The sequence below is a fragment of the Carettochelys insculpta genome, chromosome 11, assembly GCF_033958435.1.
Source record: "Carettochelys insculpta isolate YL-2023 chromosome 11, ASM3395843v1, whole genome shotgun sequence".
Lineage (NCBI taxonomy): Eukaryota > Metazoa > Chordata > Testudines > Carettochelyidae > Carettochelys > Carettochelys insculpta.
Window position 1 is genome coordinate 16549505 of NC_134147.1, and position 20526 is coordinate 16570030.

General features: G+C 63.5%; 1 protein-coding gene across 2 annotated transcripts; it reads left to right on the top strand.

Moving 5' to 3' along the window:
• Positions 1-20087, top strand: EML3 (EMAP like 3). Of its 2 annotated transcripts, XM_075004794.1 has the most exons (24): positions 1-383; positions 3192-3359; positions 5053-5140; positions 5442-5885; positions 6786-6899; positions 7451-7479; positions 7638-7673; positions 7911-8034; positions 9015-9164; positions 9550-9619; positions 9886-9996; positions 10548-10643; positions 14372-14506; positions 14631-14769; positions 15289-15440; positions 16470-16595; positions 16814-16945; positions 17174-17241; positions 17519-17607; positions 17847-17944; positions 18185-18272; positions 18503-18601; positions 18767-18897; positions 19270-20087. In XM_075004794.1, exons 1-24 carry the CDS (start codon positions 242-244, stop codon positions 19465-19467), a joined length of 3027 nt encoding a protein of 1008 aa, XP_074860895.1. In that variant the 5' UTR covers positions 1-241; the 3' UTR covers positions 19468-20087. The 2 variants fall into 2 exon arrangements, with proteins under 2 accessions (XP_074860895.1, XP_074860896.1); XM_075004795.1 differs by lacking the exons at positions 1-383; positions 3192-3359; positions 5053-5140; positions 5442-5885; positions 6786-6899 and adding an exon at positions 6910-6976.
• The last annotated feature ends 439 nt before the right edge of the window (positions 20088-20526 follow it).

The following is a 20526-nucleotide window of genomic DNA, read 5'->3' on the forward strand; positions in this document are numbered from 1 at the left end:
TCCCGGATTCTCGTCTCCGCTCCGGGCATGGCGTGGCGCCGAGCGCAGGACTCCTGGGTCCCGCCCGTTCCCCCCCAGGCACCGGGGCCCTGGCCCACAGCTCTCGCCTCCGGCTTCGTGGCTGGAGTGGCGCAGGGCAGACGACGCGTAAACCTCCCTCCCTCCCTGTCCCGAGCCGGGCCCGGCCCGGCGCCTTCCCAATCCGGAGTCACTCCGGATCGGGCCCAGCCGCGGAGGGGAAATGACACGGCGCGCCGCTTCCTGGGGTGGGGAGCCGCGGCCCCAGCGCTCGCTGCCTCCCCGGCGCTCACGCGGCGAGTCGGGGCGCCAGGGGCGCATGGCCCGCGGCGCGATGGATCGGGGCGCGAACCACAGCCCCGCGGGTGAGTGCGGGGGCCCGGCCAAGGGGCTGCGGGCCGGGCCGGGCCGAGCCGAGCTGCCCGCGCTCCGCACCACCTGGGGCCCGGGTGGCGCCCGGGGCCCGCTGCGGGACAGGGACCGGAGGGGACGGGGCGCTGTTCTGGTTGTGGGGGGGCTCCGCGGCGGGGTGATGGCCGGGCCGGGCCGGGCCGGGGGGAGGGGTGTGTGCAGGGGGCAGCCGCGTCGCTGTGTGCTTGAGGGGGATGGGGGTGTCGGGGGGCTGGAGGGCGCTCGGGGGGGATGGGCGATCCTTTGCCCGGGGGGTGTGGGGGGCGCTGTGTGTGGAGGGGGAGTGTGAGCAGAGTGCTGGGGGGTGGGGAGGGGGGATGATGGGTGAGAAGGTGGGTGTGCAGGAAGGTGTGTATGGGGGTGGGGTGTGCAGGAGGGGGTGGGTGTGTGGGTGTAAGGGGTGGGTGTAAGGGGGTGGGGGTGTGTGGGAAGGCAGGGGTGGGTGGGTGGTTGTGGGGGTGTATGTTTTGGGAGGCAGGAGTGGGAGGCTTTTCCCAGGAGAGAGTGAAATTCGTGCCTTGGGGTCCCCAATATCTCTGCCTCCCCATACCCCAACCTGCCGCAGTCCCTGTTCCACGTACCCCTTCTCTTCACAGTGGCAGTCCCACGACCTGCCATGGCTTTATCCATTTCACAGATGGGGGAACTGAGGCCCAGAAAGATTCCTAGGGACAAGACGTGGAGCAGGGAATAAACCCGAGTCCTGGTTTCTAGTGCCCCTCCCGCAAGCCAAAGTGCCCTGCCCCCCCAAGCTGGGGCTGTCTGGCATCCAGGCTCCCAGTCGAGTCCCTTAACTGCAGAGTGGGCTGCTTTCACCGCTGGGCGGGCTGGCAGCAGCTGCAGTGGGCCAGGTGGCCCTTTGCCCTATGGCATCCTGGGAGTCCTCCTCCCCCAAGAATCGGGGCTTCTTGTCTGCCCTGAAGGCCGCTGCTGCGGGTCAGATATTGCAACAGCCAGAGCTGAAGCAGCCCAGCCCAGAGCCATGCGGAAGGGTGCCAGGTCAGAACTGGGGGAGCAGAGGTGGGAGTTCAGGTGGTGTCTGTCTGCACCCCTCCCCCATGTCTACCAGGCTCCCCTGCCATCTGGTCACTGATCTCGTGGGACTCTTGGCCTAGGCTGGTCTGGCTGGGAGTGTCAAGGTCCCTGCTGTGCTGGGGAGCAGCCCACGCTGCCGCCGAAGGTCTCATCCATATTGGCCTCAGGCTGCTCTCCCAACCCTGCCCCGGTCTCCCTCCCTCCTTGTGTGAACAAGGTGCGGGGGCAGGGGTCTGGGTCCTGAGGGGGTGGGAGGAGATGGGGGCCTCTCTCTAGCTGGGGCTGCCCAGCTTGGGTGCAAGAACTAACAGGCCCCTCTGGCCCCATCATGGCTCCAGCCAGTCCCTGCTGTGGTTCATGTTGTGCAGCGTGCGTGCGTGCGTGTGTGTGTGTGTCCGTGTGTGTCCTGTTGATGGCACCAAACCCAAGCTGGGCCCAGCGTATGGCCTGTGTAAACACATGTGCTGCTGGTGGAGGGAAGCACCCAACTCATTCCAGGGTCCTCCAGGCCTAGTCTCCACCCCTGCCCCGGAGCCATCCCCAGACTGACCCCTTCCCCTCAAGTTTTGGATCTATCCCCCAGGCCTGGCCCCTGCTCTCCTTAGGCCTCTTCCAGGCAAGTGGCAGCCAGAAGTGGGGGCGGCTGGGTCCATCTGCCCCATATCTCCAGCCAGAAGTCTTCGACCGCCACCATGCTCCATCCCCAGCCCCCTGGCACGGCCCACTCCCACCCACCAGTGTTGGAGGAAGCCACCAGGGGCCCAGAAGATGCAGGACTGAACAGGACTGAAGTGCCAGGAGACCCATATGGCAGCAACCCCCTTCCCCAGCACCCAGTCCTCCACCTCCCCCTGCAGCTGGCGAGGAAGTGCCGGGCCCTGAAGGGTTAATGCCAAGCTGAGCAACTCACCCAAAAATGTCACTCAACGGGTTTCCTTGGGAGGGGGCTTGGCTTCCAGCCAGGAACTGCTGGACAAAGCAACCTGTGGTTTCAGGTGCAGGATGGGCTGAGTTTGCCTGGGTTCCAGCCCAGCCGTCAGGGCTGGGGGCTAGTGGCTAACACAGGTCAGGCTGGGGCTGAGCTCCTGGGTTCAAGCCCAGCCCTGAGAGGGAAATGGAGGGGTCCCTGGGTGCTTGGCCCTGCCAAGTGTGCCCTGCCCCTCCCCCTCCCCCTCTGGTGCATGGCCTTTCCTGCCCAGCACTGTGCCAGGCTGCCCCCCCCAAGGTGCCTTCCCCCTCTGGCTGGGCTGAGCTCTCAGGCTGGCACCCCAGAGCTGTAAATGCCACGGAGAAAGCAGCTTTGTGCTTGGCCTGGGCTGCAGCTCACTGGGGACAAAGCAGGGCCTGTCTGGGGCTGGGGGTGGATGCCAGGGCCGCAGCACACTGCATTGTCTGTTCTCAGGGCTGCCCTAGACGCGGGGACAGGGGGCAACCTCCAGGGCAGGGTGCCCTGCATGGAGCCCCCAGCCCTTTCAGCCTGGGCAGCCAGCTGTTCCCTGTAGGGCTCCAGTGAGCAGGTGCTGTCCAGCTTCCCCGTCTCAGGGTTGTCTCTGCGGGGTCTTTGGGTCTCTGGCCCATGAGGGAGGGTTAGAGGAGGGGGCTGGACTCCTGGGTCCTCTCCCTACTCTGGAGGGCTGTGGGGTCTAGTGGGCACAGCAGGGGACCTGGCCTGGGGGGCAGGGACCCGCCAGGGGTTGGCTCTAACGATACTGATGCGCCCCTGCTAGATGAGACCGTCGCAGCCCTGCGCCCCGATCGGCTGGCGAGCCTGGAGCTCCGGCTGCAGAGCCAGGAGGAGGAGCTGACGCTGGTGAAATCGGCACTGGCTGATGCCCTGCGGAGACTCAGCCTCTACGACCGGCAGATCCCGCTCCTCGCACAGCAGCTGCTGGCAGGTGGGGCAGGCAGGGCCTGGGCAGGAGTCGGGCGAGGGCGTCATGGGCTGGGCACCGGGTGCGACCAGGTTCCGGAGTCCCCACGCTCTGCACCCATCCGCAGGCAGGAGCGACTCTCACTCAGCAGGTAGAATGGGAAGTTTATGAGTCGACAGAGGCACAGCCCAGTACGGAGGTGTCAGTGCAGCCGGCAGAGACCGTCACTCCAACCCATCCTGGGGAGAGGAGCCCGAGGGGGGCCCCTCTGGGGTCTGGCTTCCCCCCTAGCCAGGCTGGCTGCCTTCTGTCTCTCTCTCCCAGCTTCTAACTGCCGCGTCCAGTTCAAACCCCAGCTCGGCTCCTCCCTGCTCTTCGTTCAGGTCAGAGGTCAGCAAGAAGTCCCGTGGCACCTGACAGAGTAACGGATATTTTGGAGCAGAAGCTTTCGTGGGCAAAGACCCACTTCAGCAGATACACGGGGGGAGGGCGTTTCAGAGGGTATTTAAAGAGTGGGGTCCCGGTAAAAGGGAGGGCCAGAGCTGACAAGGTCTGTTCAGTCAGGGTACAAAAGGCCCATTATCAGTGCTATGTATGAAGAGAGGAGAAAACAGGTCCGATCAGATGGGGGGATATGGCCCATTGTCAGTCTAATGGGGAGATGTCAACACCCAGGGCAGAGCAGCTCCTTTTGTAAGCTGCCAGCCACTCCCAGTCTCTGCGTAATGGAGTCAAATTTGCAAATAAATTGCAGCTCAGAGATTTCTCTCTCCATTTGATTTCTGAAACTTCCTTGTTCCAGGACTGCCACCCTTAAATCTGCCTCTGAGTGTCCAGGGAGACTGAAGTGTCCCCCACAGGCTCCTGGGCAGCGCTTCTCCCCACGGCTCCTGCTGGCGCACGGCTCCTGACGTGGGCAGTGGGCTGCGAACAGAAGTACCACAGCACAGGGTGGGAGACCCTGTACAGGAGCCTGTGGGGGACACTTCAGTCTCCCCGGACACTCAGAGGCAGATTTAAGGGTGGCAGTCCTGAAACAAGGAAGTTTCAGAAATCAAATGGAGAGAGAAATCTCTGAGCTGCACTTTATTTGCAAATTTGACTCCATTAGCCAAGGATTAAGCAGAGACTGGGAGTGGCTGGCAACTTACAAAGGTGGCTTCTCTGCCCTGGGTGTTAAATATCTCCTCATTAGACTGACAATGGCTCATATCCCCCTGTCTGATCTGACCTGTTTTTAACTCTCTTCACACATAGCACTGATAATGGGCCTTTTCTACCCAGACTGAATAGGCCTTGTCAGCTCTGACCCTCCCTTTCCTGGGACCCCACTCTTTAAATACCCTCTGAAACGCCCCCCCCGACTCATGCATCTGATGAAGTGGGTCTTTGCCCACGAGACCTCATGCTCCAAAATATCTGTGAGTCTGTAAGGCGCCACAGGACTTCTTCTTGTTCTCGAAGACACGGGCCAACCCGGCTACCTCTCGTACAGGTCAGAGGTGTTACCTGCTGGCTTAGGTTACAGCCCCAGGGAGTCATCCTTAGTCACTGTGAGCTGCTCTGCCTGCCTCACACACACACACACACCCACTCCATCACACTGGGTTACACCTGTAGGAGTGGGCCAGAGCAGTCAGGGCTCCAGGCAGGGCGGTGTTAGTGGGGACTGGGGAATTGGGGTCTCCTATGGGCTGACGTGTGCCTTTCCCTGCAGCGAATGATGCCATCCCAGACACGCAGCCGTTCCTGGACTCTTCTCTGGGCCATGGGCCATCCTGGATCCCACTCACCGCTGGCTGCAGGTACCATTTAGAGCTCCCCTCCTTGTTGCAACCCCCTGGGACAGGGCCGGGGCGTGGGCTATCAGGGTCAGTGCCGGGGAGGGAGGGAGGGAGGGAGTGCTAGCTAGGTGCTGGGGGGGGCGGGCCCCACGCCCTGCCCCCCAGAGGGGAATGAGGAGGGATGGGGTGGTGGGGGTATTTTGGGGAGCGCGTGGGCAGGGGCCTTTGGAGGGGCATGAGGGCAGGTGGGGGCGGGGGAGCGCGAGGGGCCTGTCACCCCCGGGCGCTCTCCCACCCAGTGCTCTGGTACTTCTGTTCACAGCCCAGTGCCTGCGTCAGCTGTCGTGTGCCAGCAGGAGCCGCGGGGAGCCCCCGTCAGCACTGGCACCCAGACGGAGGAGTCGGCCCTGCTGGGCCTGAAGCGGGGCTGGAGCCCCAGCCATGGGAACCCTCCCAGGGGTGGGGCTGAGGCAGAAGAGCTGAACGCCCTGGAGATGCCTCGTGGTCTACCAGGCCTGGCCCAGTCCCCAGAGGCGCAGCCAGTCCCAGCTCCTGACAAGCCGGGAGCAGGGTCCCCCCAGGACTCCTCCGAGCCGCCCCACAACTGTGAAGCAGCCGCCCCACTTCAGGGCAGTGCAGATGAGGGTCCGCCCCACAGGGAGGAGATGCTCTCCCCGGAGCCCCCATCTGAGGGGAGCAGCAGCAGCAGTGCCACAGCCTCCCCGGTGTCAGCCATCGTCCCCCTGAAAGGCACCAGGAAAGAGCTGTGAGTGGGGGCGGGGGCCACCGGGCTCTAGCTTCAGCTCTGGGCAGGGAATGGGGTCTAGTGGTTAGAGCAGAGGGCTGGGGATTGGAGCAGGTGTGTTTGTGGGGCCAGACGATGGGCAGTGAAGGAAGCTGCCTGAGAAAACTGGACTCCTGATTTCTCTTTCCAGGGGACATGATAGAGGTATATAAAATTATGGCTGGTGTGTAGAGGGTGAATAAGGAGGAGTTATTTACTTGTGCCCATAGTACAAGAACTAGAGGACACCAAATGAAATTAATGGGTAGCAGGTTTAAAACTAATAAAAGAAAGTTCTTCTTCACTCAGCGCATAGTTAACCTGGGGAACTCCCTGCCAGAGGAGACTGTGAAGGGTAGGACTATAACAGAATTTAAGGAAGAGTGAGATAAATTCATGGAGGTTAGGTCCATAAAAGGCTATTAGCCAAGGGTGGGAATGGTGTCCCTGGCCTCTGATTGTCAGAGGCTGGAGATGGATGGCAGGAGACAAATCAGCTGATCATTGTCTTCAGTCTGCCCCCTCTAGGGCACCTGGCACTGGCCACTGTTGGCTACTGGGCCAGATGGACCTTTGGTCTGACCCAATATGGCCGTTCTTATGTTGGATGTGGCCGACCGCATGCGCCAGTGCAGCCTGGGGGTGCGGGGGGTGCTGTCAGACTGGATTCTGTGTCTTCTCCCGCCAGCCCCCCTCTTCCCCAGTGCTGGGGTGGGGAGATTCCCAGGGCACTGCTGAAGAGAGGGCCCTGCCTGCCCATGGTCTGAGATGGGCTGCGTGAGGATTGTTCCTGGGGGCAACCTGCGGAAGCTGGGCTGTGGCCCGTGTTGACCCCATGTGCACCCAGTTAACCCTTTGTGACTGTCCCCTCTCTGCACCCAGCCTGCGCAGGAACAGCTCCTCTGACAAGCCCGACAAGGCCAAGGCCCGGCAGCACCTCAGCAAGAAGGCAGCATCCTCCGCCAACCTGCTCACGCGCTCCAGCAGCCTAGAGAAGTAGGGACCCTCCGGCCCCCGCTAGAGCCCCTGCTGGGAACGGCTCCCTCCTCCCCCTGGACAGACTATGCCCCACGGTGATCCCAGCTCGGAACGCCCCCCATCCCCCCATGGTGATCCCAGTTCAGAACCCACCACACACCCCCTGTCCTCCACAGTGATCCCAGCTCAACCCCTGCCACACCCTGTCCCGCACGGTGATCTCAGCTTGAAACCCCCCACCACACCCTGTCCCCCACAGTGATCCCAGCTCGAAACCCCCCCATTCACACCCTGTCCCCTACAGTGATCCCAGCTCGGAAAGCTCCCCCATCACCCCACACTGATCCCTGCTGGGAACCCACACACACACCCTGTCCTGCACACAGTGATCCTTGCTGGGAACCCTCCGAGGCACATCCCACCCCGCCCCCCGCATGCCACCTGCCTGCTGCGGGGACCCCCACTGAGAATAGCCTCCTTCCGCAGAGCTCCTTCTGCCTCCCCCCGCCCCCCGTTAGATCCACAGCCCACTCCTCTATCCCCCCTGATGCTCTGCTTTTCCCTTGCAGCCGGATGAAGGACCCTAACCTGAGCCCAGGTGAGCCCAGGGAAGTGTGGGTGGGGGCTTCATTCCCCAGGCCCCAGTGCCCTGGGCAGGGGGAGTGAGGGTGTGTGTGGGGAGTTCAGCTCCCTGCCCTGCTCCCCCGTCCCACCACACATGCCCCCCTTCTCCTGATGCTCCCTGTTTCCTTGCAGGGCCCTTGGGGTCTCGGCGTGGGACCTACAACCTTGGTGAGGCTGCTGGGGCAGGCAATGGGCACTGCCCAGGTAGCAGAGTCCTGGGGGGAGGGACCCAGTGCTGGGTGCCAGTGGGGATGGGGCTGTGGGCTGGGAAGGGCACGGGACAGAGCAGGGGGTTGGGTGGGGTGGGGGGCAGGCCGGTGGGGGGGGGTGGCTGTGGGCAGGCTCCATGGGTGGGGCCTGGGGGGACTCTGGCTGTAACCTGTGTCCCACCCCTGTTGCCCCTAGAGGGCCTCTCCATCAAGATGTTCCTGCGGGGCCGGCCCATCACCATGTACATCCCCTCCGGCATCTCCAACTACGAGGAGCTGCGCTCAGAGCTGCCGGCTGAGCACCTCCAGCTGGACTGGGTGTATCCTTCAGCTGGGCCCTGGCCGGCCTCCCTGCCCCCACCCAACACTGCGCCCCCTGCCCCTCCCCGCCCCCACACAGCACTGCGCCCTCTGCCCCCCCAGCACTGCACCCTCTGCCCCCCCCGCCCCGACACAGCACTGCGCCCTCTGCCCCCCCACCCCCCAGCACTGCGCCCTCTGCCCCCCCGCCCCGACACAGCACTGCACCCTCTGCCCCCCCACCCCCCAGCACTGCACCCTCTGCCCCTCCCCGCCCCCACACAGCACTGCGCCCTCTGCCCCCCCAGCACTGCACCCTCTGCCCCCCCCGCCCCGACACAGCACTGCGCCCTCTGCCCCCCCACCCCCCAACACTGCGCCCCCTGCCCCTCCCCGCCCCCACACAGCACTGCGCCCTCTGCCCCCCCAGCACTGCACCCTCTGCCCCCCCCGCCCCGACACAGCACTGCGCCCTCTGCCCCCCCACCCCCCAGCACTGCACCCTCCGCCCCCACCCCCCAACACTGCGCCCCCTCCCCGCCCCCACACAGCACTGCACCCTCCGCCCCCCCGCCCCGACACAGCACTGCGCCCTTGCCCCTCCACCCCCCCAACACTGCACCCTCTGCCCCCCCACCCTCCCAGCACTGCACCTTCTGCCCCTCCCCGCCCCCACTCTCCAGCACTGCGCCCTCTGCCCCTCCCCGCCCCGACACAGCCCTGCGCCCTCTGCCCCCCACCCCCAGCTTTGCCCCCTCAGCACTGTGCTCTCTGCCCCCCTGTCCCCACGGAGCACTGCACCCTCTGCCCCCCCACCCCCCCCCAGCACTACGCCCTCTGCCCCTCCCCCTCCCCGCAGCACTGTGCCCTCTGCCCGCCCCCCAGAGAGCGCTGCGCTCCCCTCCCCCTGCGCGCTCCGTTCCCTCTGTCTCGTCAGCCCTGGGCCCGGCTGTCCTGGCCCCCTCCGTTCCTCCCTTTGGCCCTTGACAGGCCCGTTCAGCTATGGGTACCGCGGCCGGGACAGCCGCTCCAACCTGTACGTGCTGGCCTCCGGGGAGCTGGTTTACTTCATCGCCTGCGTGGTGGTGCTGTACCACGTCCAGCGCCGCAGCCAGCGCCACTACCTGCGCCACACTGACTGCGTGCGGTGGTGCGGAACGGGGCCGCGCAGAGGGCGGGTGTGGACCCGGCAGGGCGGGGGGCTGAGGACCCTGGCTGCGGGGGTAGGGGGGTTCCGGGCACGCAGAGCAGTCGGGCGACAAGAGGTCCCGATTTCATAGTGACAGGCCTGACCCGTGACTTATGCCTATTACCCCGCCCCCACCATCCCAATTCCTCGCCCCTGCGACCGGGTCACCCTACAGAGCAGCCGAGGGGCACCAGCTCCCCTGGCGGGAGAGCGGCCACTGCGGTGTGGCCGGAGGCGGAGAGCGAGGGCAGGTGGGGGGAGGTTTCCCATGCTGGGCTCTCCGCCCTGGCTGTGGCCTCCGAGTGTCTGAGCCAATAACCCCCCACTTGCCATCTCTCCCCTGCAGCCTGGCCGTGCACCCCGACCGCGTGCGCGTGGCCACAGGGCAGACTGCTGGCGTGGACAAGGACGGCAAGGTACCCACCGAGCAGGGCAGATCCTGCAGGGCTGCCCCTGAGTGGGCATTAGGGGCGGCCCACTGAGTCAGCTACCCGGGCTGCCGTGCCCTGGGCTCTGGCCCCACAGGGTGGGGACAGCAGGGGTCTCAGACCTACCACGGGATCCTGGCCCAGGGGGCCCGGTCTCCTGGGCATGGGCCTCATCTCCCTGTCCAGTTCCCCGATCCCTGACACCCGCCTGCTCCTGATTCTGTCCCTGTTCTGATGCGGCTTCTCTCCTGCAGCCCCTGCAGCCCTTCGTGCACATCTGGGACTCCGCCACTCTGCTCACCCTGCAGCAGATTGGCCTGGGCAGCTTTGAGCGGGGGGTCGGCTCCCTCGCCTTCTCCACTGCCGTGAGTCCAAGTGCTCATCCTGCCCCCTGGGGCTCCCTGCCCTCTCCTTCCCCACCCGCAGCTCAGCTCTCTCCCCGCCGCTGGTCCAGCGCCTCACCCCAGCTTGGATTGACCTGTGCCTGTGGAGGCAGAGGGCGCAGAGTGGGGCCAGCCAGCTTCAGCAGTGTTACTGAGCCTGCGCCATACAAACCAAGCAGGAAATCAGCGGTGGGGGGGAGAAGCATGTGATCCCACCTGCCCCCTACATCATCCATGTCCTGCTGGAGCTCTGGGACTGCCCTGAGGGCAGGGCTCCCTCAGGACAGCCTGGTAGAGGTGACTCCTGCTGGAGTGCCCTCAGCTCCCCTTCTCCCCCGGTCCCTGTCAGGCCTGGCTGTGCCAGCGGCTGGACTGTGCAGTTGAGGGGGAGAGGAATTTGTGTCCCCTATCCAGCCTCCCCATAGCCCCACATAAATCCTAGGCTCTTGTGTGCCCATGTTCCCTACCCCAAGCCTGTGCTCCTCCTAGAGGAGTTCCCAGTGGCAACTGTTCTTCCTGGCTGCCATCCACAGGACCAGGGGACCTATCTGTGCGTCGTGGATGACTCCAACGAGCACATGCTGTCTGTTTGGGACTGGGCCCGTGGCACCAAGCAGGCCGAGATTAAGGTGAGCCAGCATCAGCATTGCAAGTGGGAGCCGGGTGTTGGGGGGAGAACCACAGGGAAGAGAACTTCAGTGCAGGGCAAATAGGTTGAAACTAAAAGAACAGAATTGTCAGAGACACAGAGGAACATGATTTGTTTGGTGAAAGTCAACATGGATTTTGTAATGGGAAATCACGCCTCACCGATCTACTAGAATACTTGGAGGGGGGTCAACAACCATGTGGATAAGCAGGATCCAGTGGATATAGTGTACTCAGATTTCCATGCATCTGATGAAGCGGGTCTTTGCCCACAAAAGCTTATGCTCCAAAATATCTGTTAGTCTATAAGGTGCCACAGGACTCTTGTTGTTTTTGAATATACAGATTAACTCAGCTACCCCTCTGATACTTAGATGCCAGAAGGCCTTTGACAAGGTCCTCCTCCAAAGGCTCTTAAGCAAAGGAAGCTGTCATGGGATAAGTGGGAAGGTCTTCTCATGGATCAGTAACTGGTTAAAAGGTAGGAAACAAAGGGTAGGAATAAATGGTCGGTTTTCCAAATGGAGAAAAGTAACTACTGGTGTCACCCAGGGGTCCATACTGGGACCCATCCTGTTCAACATATTCATAAATGATCTGGAGAAAGGGCTAAAAAGTGAGGTGGCAAAATTTGCAGGTGATGTAAGACTGCTCAAGGTAGTGAAGTCCGAGGTCAACTGAGAAGAGCTTCGACGTATCGGAGGGGTAGCCATGTTAGTCTGTATCCTCAGAAAAACAATGAGAAGTCCTGTGGCACCTTATAGACTAACAGGTATTTTGGAGCATAAACTTTTGTGGGCAAAGACGAAGCGTCTTGCATCTGATGAAGTGGGTCTTTGCCCACGAAAGCTCGTGCTCCAAATATCTGTTAGTCTATAAAGAGCTTCAAAGGGATCTCACAAAACTAAGGTGGCTGGGCCACAATGTGGCAGATGAATTCTAATGTTGATAAGTGAAAAAACAACGCATATTGGAAACCATAATCCCAAGTGTACTATATACAACCCCAGCTATGTAAAATGGTGGGGACAAAATTAGCAGTTACCACTCCAGAGAGAGAGCTCCTGGAGTCACTGTGGATAGTTCTCTGAAAACATCACCTCAATGTGCAGCAGCAGTTAAAAAAGAGCAAACAGAAGGCTAGGAACCACTAGGAAAGGGCTGGAGGATAAGACAGACAATCTCTTATTGCCTGTGTATAAATCCATTGTATGTCCACATCTTGACTTCCGTGCACGGAAGTGGTCACCTCATCTCAAAATGCTCTCTTGGCTTTGGGAAAAGTTCGGAGAAGCAGCAGAAATGACTGGGGTATGGACCAGCTGCTCTGTGATTAAGTCTGGGACTTTTCAGCTTAGGAAAGAGGTACGAGAGAGATCTATAAAGTTATGACTGATGAGGACGAAGTGAATATACTCGTCCCGCGTTAAACGAGTACTTCACTTTCGAGTGCTCGCTTAAACGAGGGACACACTTACCTACCCTAGTTCACTCTGTGAGTGAACTTCCCCCACTCATACGAGCCTTCCCCCCTTCCCCCTGCTCCAACCCCCCTAATCTGACCCCCTCGCCAGCCCCGCAGCCCCAACCGCTGCAGCCATAGCCCCTGCTGGCGCCGCAGCCTGACACCCCACAGCTTCCTGCTCTCCCCGCAGCCCCACAGCCCCAAACCGCAGCAGCTTGACGCCCTGTTGGCCCTGCGGCCAGACACACCCCCCACAGCCAGAATGCTCTGCACCACCTGTACCCCCGGCGGCCCCGAGGCCAGACCCCTCTTGCCACCTGTACCCCGCACAGCCAGACCCCCCCACGACCAGACTGCTCCGCACTGCCTGTACCCCCACGGCCAGACCCCCCCGCAGCCAGAATGCTCTGCACCACCTGTACACCCTGTGACCCCAAGGCCAGAAACCCCGCAACCTGTACCCCCCTGCAGCCAGACCCCCCCCACAGCCAGAATGCTCCACGCTGCCTGTACCCCCCGCAGCCAGACCCCCCCCGCTGCCTGTAACCCCCGCAGCCACCTGTCCCGCTTGACAGCTGCCTGTGCCCCCTGTGGTCCTGCAGCCAGACCACCCCCCAGCTGTAACCCCCATGGCCAGGCCCCCCTGCAGCCGCTTGTACCACTCCACAGACACCCTTACCCCCACAGCCAGACCCCCCCAGTGCCTGTAACCCCTGCAGCCAGACCCCCCCCACCGCCTGTAACCCCTGCAGCCAGACCCCCCCCACAGCCAGAATGCTCCACGCTGCCTGTAACCCCCGCAGCCAGAGCCCCCTGCAACCCCCACAGCCGCCTGTCCCACTTGACAGCTGCCTGTGCCCCCTGTGGTCCTGCAGCCAGACCGCCCCCCAGCTGTAACCCCCATGGCCAGGCCCCCCTGCAGCCACTTGTACCGCTCCACAGACACCCTTACCCCCGCGGCCAGACCCCCCCAGTGCCTGTAACTCCTGCAGCCAGACCCCCACCGGCCCCGCAGCCACAAACCGCAGCAGCCAGACCCCCTTATCGGCCCGCAGCCAGATAGCCCAACCCCCGACCCACCACCAGATTTGAGCCCTCTCTCCCCACAGCCCTAAACTACCCCCAGCCTTGAACCCTCCCCAGCCCAAGGTTCACTCACCTTTCAAAAGCACCACCTGCTGCCACTGCTCCCCGCAATTGGGAGCCCTCAGACCTAATCAGAGACTTTCCCCTGCAGTTGAATAGGAATGCAGCGTCCCTCTGGTGGGTTTCTGCCTACGAGCAGAAAGGTGGGACCCAGCTGTTCTCGTGAAGTGAGGGACGAGTGTACAGAAAAGTGATTTCCTCCTCGTAATGCAAGGGCCAGGGGCCACCAAGTGAAATTAATGGGCGGCAGGTTTAAAACTACCACCAGGAAGTACTTCCTCGCGCAATGCATCCTCAATCTGTGGAACTCCTCGCCAGAGCAGGTTGTGAAGTCCAAGACCCTACCAGTGGCACACAGAAGAACTGGATACATTGCTGGGGGATTGATCCACCAACGGCTGTTAGCCAGGACGGGCCGGGAGGGCGCCCTAGCCACTGTTTGTCAGAAGTGGGGAATGGGTGACAGATTCACTTGATGATGGCCTGTTCTGTTCATTCCCTGGGGCACCCGGCACCGGCAACTGTTAAAACAGAGGGTACAGGACTAGATGGACCTTTGCTCTGACCCAGGCTGGCTGGTCTCATGGTTTTGTGAACCCAGGAGTCCTGACTCCCCACCCCCGGCCCTGCAGTCACACGAGCCGCTCCCTTCTCTGAGTCAGGAAGAGCCTCCGGGCGTTTGGGCTGCAGCCCCCATTCCCCTTCTCTGGGTGACGCTGTGATGGGGGACAGCCGGTGCGGCTCCTGCTTTTTGGGTGCCATCTCCATGGCAGCCTGTGAATATTTGAGGAGCTGAAGTCACCGGGCTGCCCCTCCCAATGCAGCAAACCTGGGCCAGGCTGCCCTGAGGCTGCACTGTGCATCCGTCCCGCTCTGCTGGGGATGCGGCTGGCTGCAGCGGGAGGACGCCCCTGGGGTGAAGGAGCCCCCAAGATCCCAGCTAAGGACCCCCCAAGTCCTGAGGCTTCCCTGCTCCTGCTGCCCAGTGCCATCCACTGGTGGGAAAGGAGCAATCCCGGGATGTTCCCATCCCCACCCCGTCTCGCTGCGCTTCTGGCCTTGCCCCTGAGGCTGCCCCGTCCCATCTCCCCTCTCCAGACCACCAACGAGTCCGTGTTCACAGTGGAGTTCAACCCACTGGACAGCAGCAACTTCATCACCAGCGGGAAGTCCCACGTCTACTTCTGGACCTGGAGCGGCAGCACCCTGAGCAAGAAGCAGGGCATCTTCGGGGTGAGGGGCTGCGGAGGGCAGCGCTCGGCCCAGCCTGGGAAGGGGCCTGGCTGGGGAAGGGGGGCTGGTCTCAGCCCTGCCAGGGCCGCCCCTCACGATTCGCTTCCCTCTTCCCCATTTCCAGAAGTACAAGAAGCCCAAGTTCATCCAGTGCTTTGTGTTCGATGCCAGTGGGGATGTGCTGACTGGGGACTCGGAGGGGAACATCCTGACCTGGGCGCGCACGGCCGCCGACATCCGCACGCTGGGCAAGGGCGCCAAAGGTGCCGGGGGCGGGTGTCTGCACAGGGCTGGGGCCTGCAGGTTTCCCAGGTGGGTGGACGTATTCCTGGGGCTTTCAGCACAGCCCTAACCTTCTACTAGCTATTAGCCTCTAATTTCTGGAGATCCTGGGAGAATCCTGGCGGGCTGGCAACCCTCGTAGCCTGAGGGAGGCTGGCACAGTGTCCCCCCTGCCCCCGTGGCTGGGGGGAAGGACTCCTGGGCTGAGGAGGACCAGCATGGACCTCTGGAGCTAGTGGGGCAGGGATCCCTGGGCTGAGGGGGAGGTCCCCTGGGCTAAGGGAGGCCTGCACAGACCCCTGAGCTGGGGGGAGGGAGCCCGCGGTGGCAGGAGGTGCAGTGAAGGGAACCTGGCACTGGCATCCCCCCCGGGACGAGTGTGGATGCTGAGTGGGATGCAGGGATCTCGGGATGGGGGGGAGGAGGGGATGCTGGATCCACCTGGGCTCAGGGTGTGGAAAGAGGGCCCAGCAATGACCCCCCCCCGCCCCCGCTTGCAGAGACCTACCAAATTGGGCGCCAGACCCGGGCCCACGAAGGCAGCATCTTCTCGCTCTGCCTGCGGCGCAGCGGCTCGGTGCTCAGCGGGGGCGGGAAGGACCGGCGCCTTGTGCACTGGAGCCCCAGCCTGGTCCTGCTGCAGGAAGTGGAGGTGAGGGGGAAGGGGGAGGGCATGCGGGGGAGGGAACCTGGGGGGCTCTGATCCAAAGCAGGGGCGAGGCGGCAGGGGGGAGGGGATCTGCATGGGGTGAGGTTGAGCAAGAGGGATCCCGGGGGGGGATTGTGGGAGGTGGGGTTAGTGGGGGGATGGGCAGAGAGAGCTCTGTGGGGGGTCGGGGTGTGTGCTGGGGATTTGCCTGCTGGGTCAGTGGGCAGCAGGGGGGAGGTGTTTAGGGGTGGGGAAGGCTCTGTAGGGGGCTGGGGGGTGGGCGTGGGCAGGGGGTGTTTCAGGGCCAATAAGGGGGCACTAGTGAGTGGGGCTGACGGGGGGGTTTCGGAGGGAGCTGTAGAATGGAGAGGGGGAGGGAGTGGCAGTGGGTGAGGGCGGGGGTCGGGTGGGGGGTCCATGGGGGTACAGTGACAGACTGGGGGATCTGTAGGGGGTGGAGGTGTTTGGGGGCGGGGTAGGGGGCGGCCCTGGGTGAGGGACCTGAGGGGGCTGGGCAGGGGGTGTTGGGAGGGTTGGTGGGGGCCGCCAGCGGTGGGCACTGGGCAGGGAGTGCCTGGCAGGGTCGAGCTGGGACGGGCAGGGGAGGTTTGGGGGATTGGGGAGGCAGCTGCAGTGGGAGAAGATGGGGGCTGAGGGGGCTGGCTGGGGGTGTCCAGCCAGTCAGTGATGGGTCTGCAATGGGCAGAGGTGGGGAACCTGCACGGGTGGGCACTGGGCAGGGGGTTTCTGTGGCTTTGGGGAGGGGTCTGTAGCAGGGGGTACCTGTGGGGGGGGGCAAGGAGCAGGAGGGATCCCTGAGGGGGTTGTAATGGGCGAGGGGGGGCAAAGGACAGGCTCAGGCAAAGAGTGTTGGGTGTTGCTGTGGGGCCTCGCTGGGGGACTGTAGGAACGGGGAGTGTTTGGGGTGTGGCAGGCAGCGGGGATGGCCAGGAGGGGAAGGGGCCTGTAGCAGCCACGGGGGTCAGGCTGAGGGATCCCTGGCTCCTGCTGAGGCAGCCCCTTGTGCCCCAGATCCCCGAGCAGTTTGGGGCTGTGCGCACCATTGCTGAGGGCCCTGGGGACGAGCTGCTGGTTGGGACGACGCGCAACGCTCTGCTCAGGGGCAGCCTGGCAGCCGGCTTCACGCCCATCATCCAGGTGAGCATGGAGCGGGGGCCCTGCCCTCCAGGGACCGTGGGGCAGTGGAGGGCTTGGGAAGAGGGCGCTGGGGGCGCGGCAGAGCGAGGGCCTGTTTTGCAGCCAGGGGAACAAAAATGGGTGGGGTGGGGGTCCCAGAGGATGGGGGACCTGGGGAGCAGTGTGCAGCGGGGTGAGCTAGGCCCTCGCCTGCCCCCATCAGGCTCTCCCTGTTGCAGGGTCACACGGACGAGCTGTGGGGCTTGGCCACCCACCCTTCACGGAGCCTCTTCCTCACCTGCGGGCACGACAGGCAGGTCTGCATGTGGGACAGCGGGGAGCACACGGCGGCCTGGAGCCTCACGTTGGAGGTACCGCCGGGGGGGCGGGGGAGCCCATGGACTGGAGGAGCCACAGGGGGGTGGGTGGGGGCCTCATGGTGACCTGGAGGTACCACTGGGGGGGGCGGGGGAGGCCATGGTGGCCTGGAGCCTCACCCTGGAGGTACTGCCCAGGGCGGGTGGGAGGATGCAGTGGCCTGGAGCCTGCCCTGAGGTGGGAGGGAGGCCAAGGCCCTCACAGGTGTCTTTCCCCCACAGGAGGTCGGGCTCTGTGCTGATTTCCACCCCAGTGGCCGGGTGGTGGCTGTAGGACTCAACACTGGACGGTAACTCCCCACCCCCAACGTTGCTCTGGTTCTGGCCCCTGCAGGGCAGTCGGGGAGCCCTTCCCACCCACTGGAAGCGCAGCTGGGGGCTGGGGGCTATGGGGGCTCTGCTGGCAGCGCTGGGCACTCAGGCTGTGCCTCCTGGTCCCCCAGTCTGGCCCTGCTGGGGTGAGGGGGTCACTGAGTTTGCCCCCAGGGTCGGATCCCCCCACCCCTGCTCTCTGGCTCTCCTCGTCTGGTGCCACAGGAGCTCTGACCCCCCCCCTTGTGCCCCCAGGTGGCTGGTGCTGGACACAGAGACACGGCAGGTGCTGGCGGGGGGCTCGGATGGGAATGAGCAGCTCTCGGTGGTGCGCTACTCACCAGGTCAGACCCCCACACTTCTCTGCCTCGCTCCCTTCCCCAGCCGGCCCAGGTTCCTCCCTCCAGCCCCTATTCCCGCCCCCCCTGCTCCGCGTCCCCTGGCCCACCCCAGCTCGCACCGTGCTGAGACAGCAAGTTCCTCCCCGTCCCTTGGAGCTGTGTTTGCACCCCCTCCTCTGTCCCCTTCGGCACAGCCAGGCTCCAGGGGGCCACTTCCCAGCTGTCTCTTCTCCCCCCGGCAGACGGCGAGTTCCTGGCCATCGGCTCCCACGACAACTTCATCTACATCTACAGCGTGGGGGAGGGGGAACGCAAGTACAGCCGCTTCGGCCGCTGCACGGTGAGGGGGTGCTGCTGGCTTGCGGGGGCGGGAGGGCAGCAGGGCTGCCAGGGCACTGGGCATATCGGGGCTCCGGGGATGGGAGGGGGTCACCAGCCCCAGGGTGGGGGAGGGAAAAGGAGAGGGCCTGGAAGTGGCTGAGTGTGTGATTCCAGGCCTTTGGGCGGCCGGCTGCGGAGGTGCCTGGGGCTCAGGTGGAGGGGCGTTGAGCAGACTTGGTGCTCTTCCCCATCTCCCCAGGGCCACTCCAGCTTCATCACCCACCTGGACTGGTCCAAGGACAGCAAATTCATCATGTCCAACTCGGGCGATTATGAGATCCTCTACTGTGAGTGCAGGGAAAGGGGATGCTCAGGAGCCCGTTGCCCTGGCATCTGGCCACGCGTGGCCCTCCTTGTGCCTTGCCATAGGCATCTGTCACGCGGGGAGGCGCTTCCGGTGCCCGGGGACCGGGGCGTGTGTCGTCCCCTGTGGGGAGGGGCTGGGAGCGGTGCCCTCGTGGCGGTGCCGGGCGCTGCAGTGGGACCCTGACCTTATGTGTCTCCGCCCCGTTTGCAGGGGACGTGACTGGCGGCTGCAAGCTGCTGAGGAATCGCTTTGAGAGCCGCGACCGGGAGTGGGCGTCATACACCTGCGTGCTGGGCTTCCATGTCTTTGGTGAGAGTTGGGGACCATGAGGTGGGTGGGGGGGCGGCAAGGCCAGTAATGGGGCAGGGGGGTCCCAGGGAGATGGGAGGGAGAAGGGTGTAGCCGTCGGGGCTCTGAACGTCACGGTCAGGACGGGGCGCTGACCTACCACGCCGTTGGGATTCCGCCCCGCAGGCGTGTGGCCGGACGGCTCGGACGGCACTGATATCAACTCCCTGTGCCGCTCCCACAAGGAGCGTGTCGTCGCAGTGGCAGATGACTTCTGCAAAGTGCATCTGTTCCAGTACCCCTGTGCCAGGGCCAAGGTGAGCCTGGCAGGACAGGTGGGTGCAAGCCCTGGCACCCTGCCCGAGGAGAGGAGGGGAGGATGACCTAGGGAATTTGTCTGCCCCTCTGCCCATTGGCTCAGTCTTGGGCAGGGAACTGGGCCTCTGGGGAGCGGGGACATCCCAGGGGCCTGGGAGATCTTGGGCAAGGGAATGGGGTGTCCCTCTGGGTTCTGCGTGGGGTGGGGGGTCCCAATGGGGGTATCAGGGTGGTTCTGGGAGGTCGTGGGGGTAGTGTCAGTGCCCGAGGGCCTGGGGCACAGCTAGGGGAACACTCCGGAGCTGCTGGGTGGGATGAGAGGCTATTAGCAGCCTCCACACCTTACCCCACTCCTTCGTTCTCTCCTGCAGGCGCCCAGCCACATGTATGGGGGCCATGGGAGCCATGTGACTAATGTGCGCTTCACGAATGATGACAGCCACCTGGTATCACTGGGGGGCAAGGACACCAGCATCTTCCAGTGGCGGGTGCTGGGGGGCAGCCTGCCCCACAGCCGCTCGCTCTCTTCCGCCTCCCTCTCCTCCCAGGAGGCTGGGGGCTGTGCCTGAGCTGGAGATGGTGCAGGGACCACGCCTCATTGTCTGCGGTCCTGATCAGCCCTGGCACACGGACCCCAGCGATTGAGGCCCAGTCGGAGGGTTCCCCACACCCTGGCACTAACACATGCTCACAATGGGACCTGCTTCATTAACTCTGGGGGGGCAGGCCTAGATTCTGCTCAGGGCCCAGCACAGGTCAGAGTGGTGGGGCTGGGTCAAGGGCCTGGTGGCAACTCCCACCACCAGGGCACAGGGGCTCAGCTGGGAGGGTGTTGGGATTGGGGGTCTTGCCTTGGAGGTGAGGAGAGGTGTCTATCAGGGGATCTCATGGGCTAGGGTGACCCTGGGAGAGTTATTGGAGCCAGCACGGCCTTAAGACTGGGGTTGTCCATATCCGCTCTCACTCCGTGTGATGGGGCAGCAACTCCGTTCCCAGAATGTGTGAGTGATGGGTCCTGTCCAGCTGGGGGCGCTCTTTCCCCCAGGGCCCTGAGGGCTGCCCCGCACCCTGGGACCAAACCTGGAGAAGCAGGACACTGCTCTCTCCACCTTGTTTACATTCCTGGCTGCGTTGGAGCAGCAAGACGCTGAACACTGTGAGAGGCAGCAATAAAGCCTTGGCAGCAGGGGCTGGGCTCCTGTCTCCTTCCTGTCAGGTGTGGGGTGAAGGCAAACAGCAGTGGGGTGGGGAGGGGAAGGCATGCGAGGGGCACCAGGGAGTGGGGCTAGCCTACTGTGGGATGGCACAGCACAGGGATCACTCTTCACCCAGCCTCGGGACAGTGGGGGGAGGGGGGAGCAGCGTGGTTCCGGGGAGGCAGAAGCGACAGATTGAATTCCCCAAGCCTAGTACGATATAGAGGAAACCTCTCTCTGCTGGACTCCGGGATTAATGCAGTGGTGCTGCGCCCCAGAGGTGGCTGCATCTCACCTCTGCAGTTACTGAATTCTGGGGTGTGATGGGGCAAGTGAGTGGCTATTTTGGGCGTTACAGCTGTAAATTTACATATGTATGCAAATAACTCTTGTGCGGTTGAGGCTACCGGGAAGTGCCCGTTGTTCCGGGCC

Coding starts and splice junctions, on each gene's coding strand:
- EML3 (XM_075004794.1), top strand. CDS start 242: ATGACACGGCGCGCCGCTTCCTGGGGTGGGGAGCCGCGGCCCCAGCGC. Junction 5,141..5,441: donor CCACTCACCGCTGGCTGCAG/GTACCATTTAGA, acceptor TTCTGTTCACAG/CCCAGTGCCTGCGTCAGCTG. Junction 16,596..16,813: donor GCTTCACGCCCATCATCCAG/GTGAGCATGGAG, acceptor TCCCTGTTGCAG/GGTCACACGGACGAGCTGTG.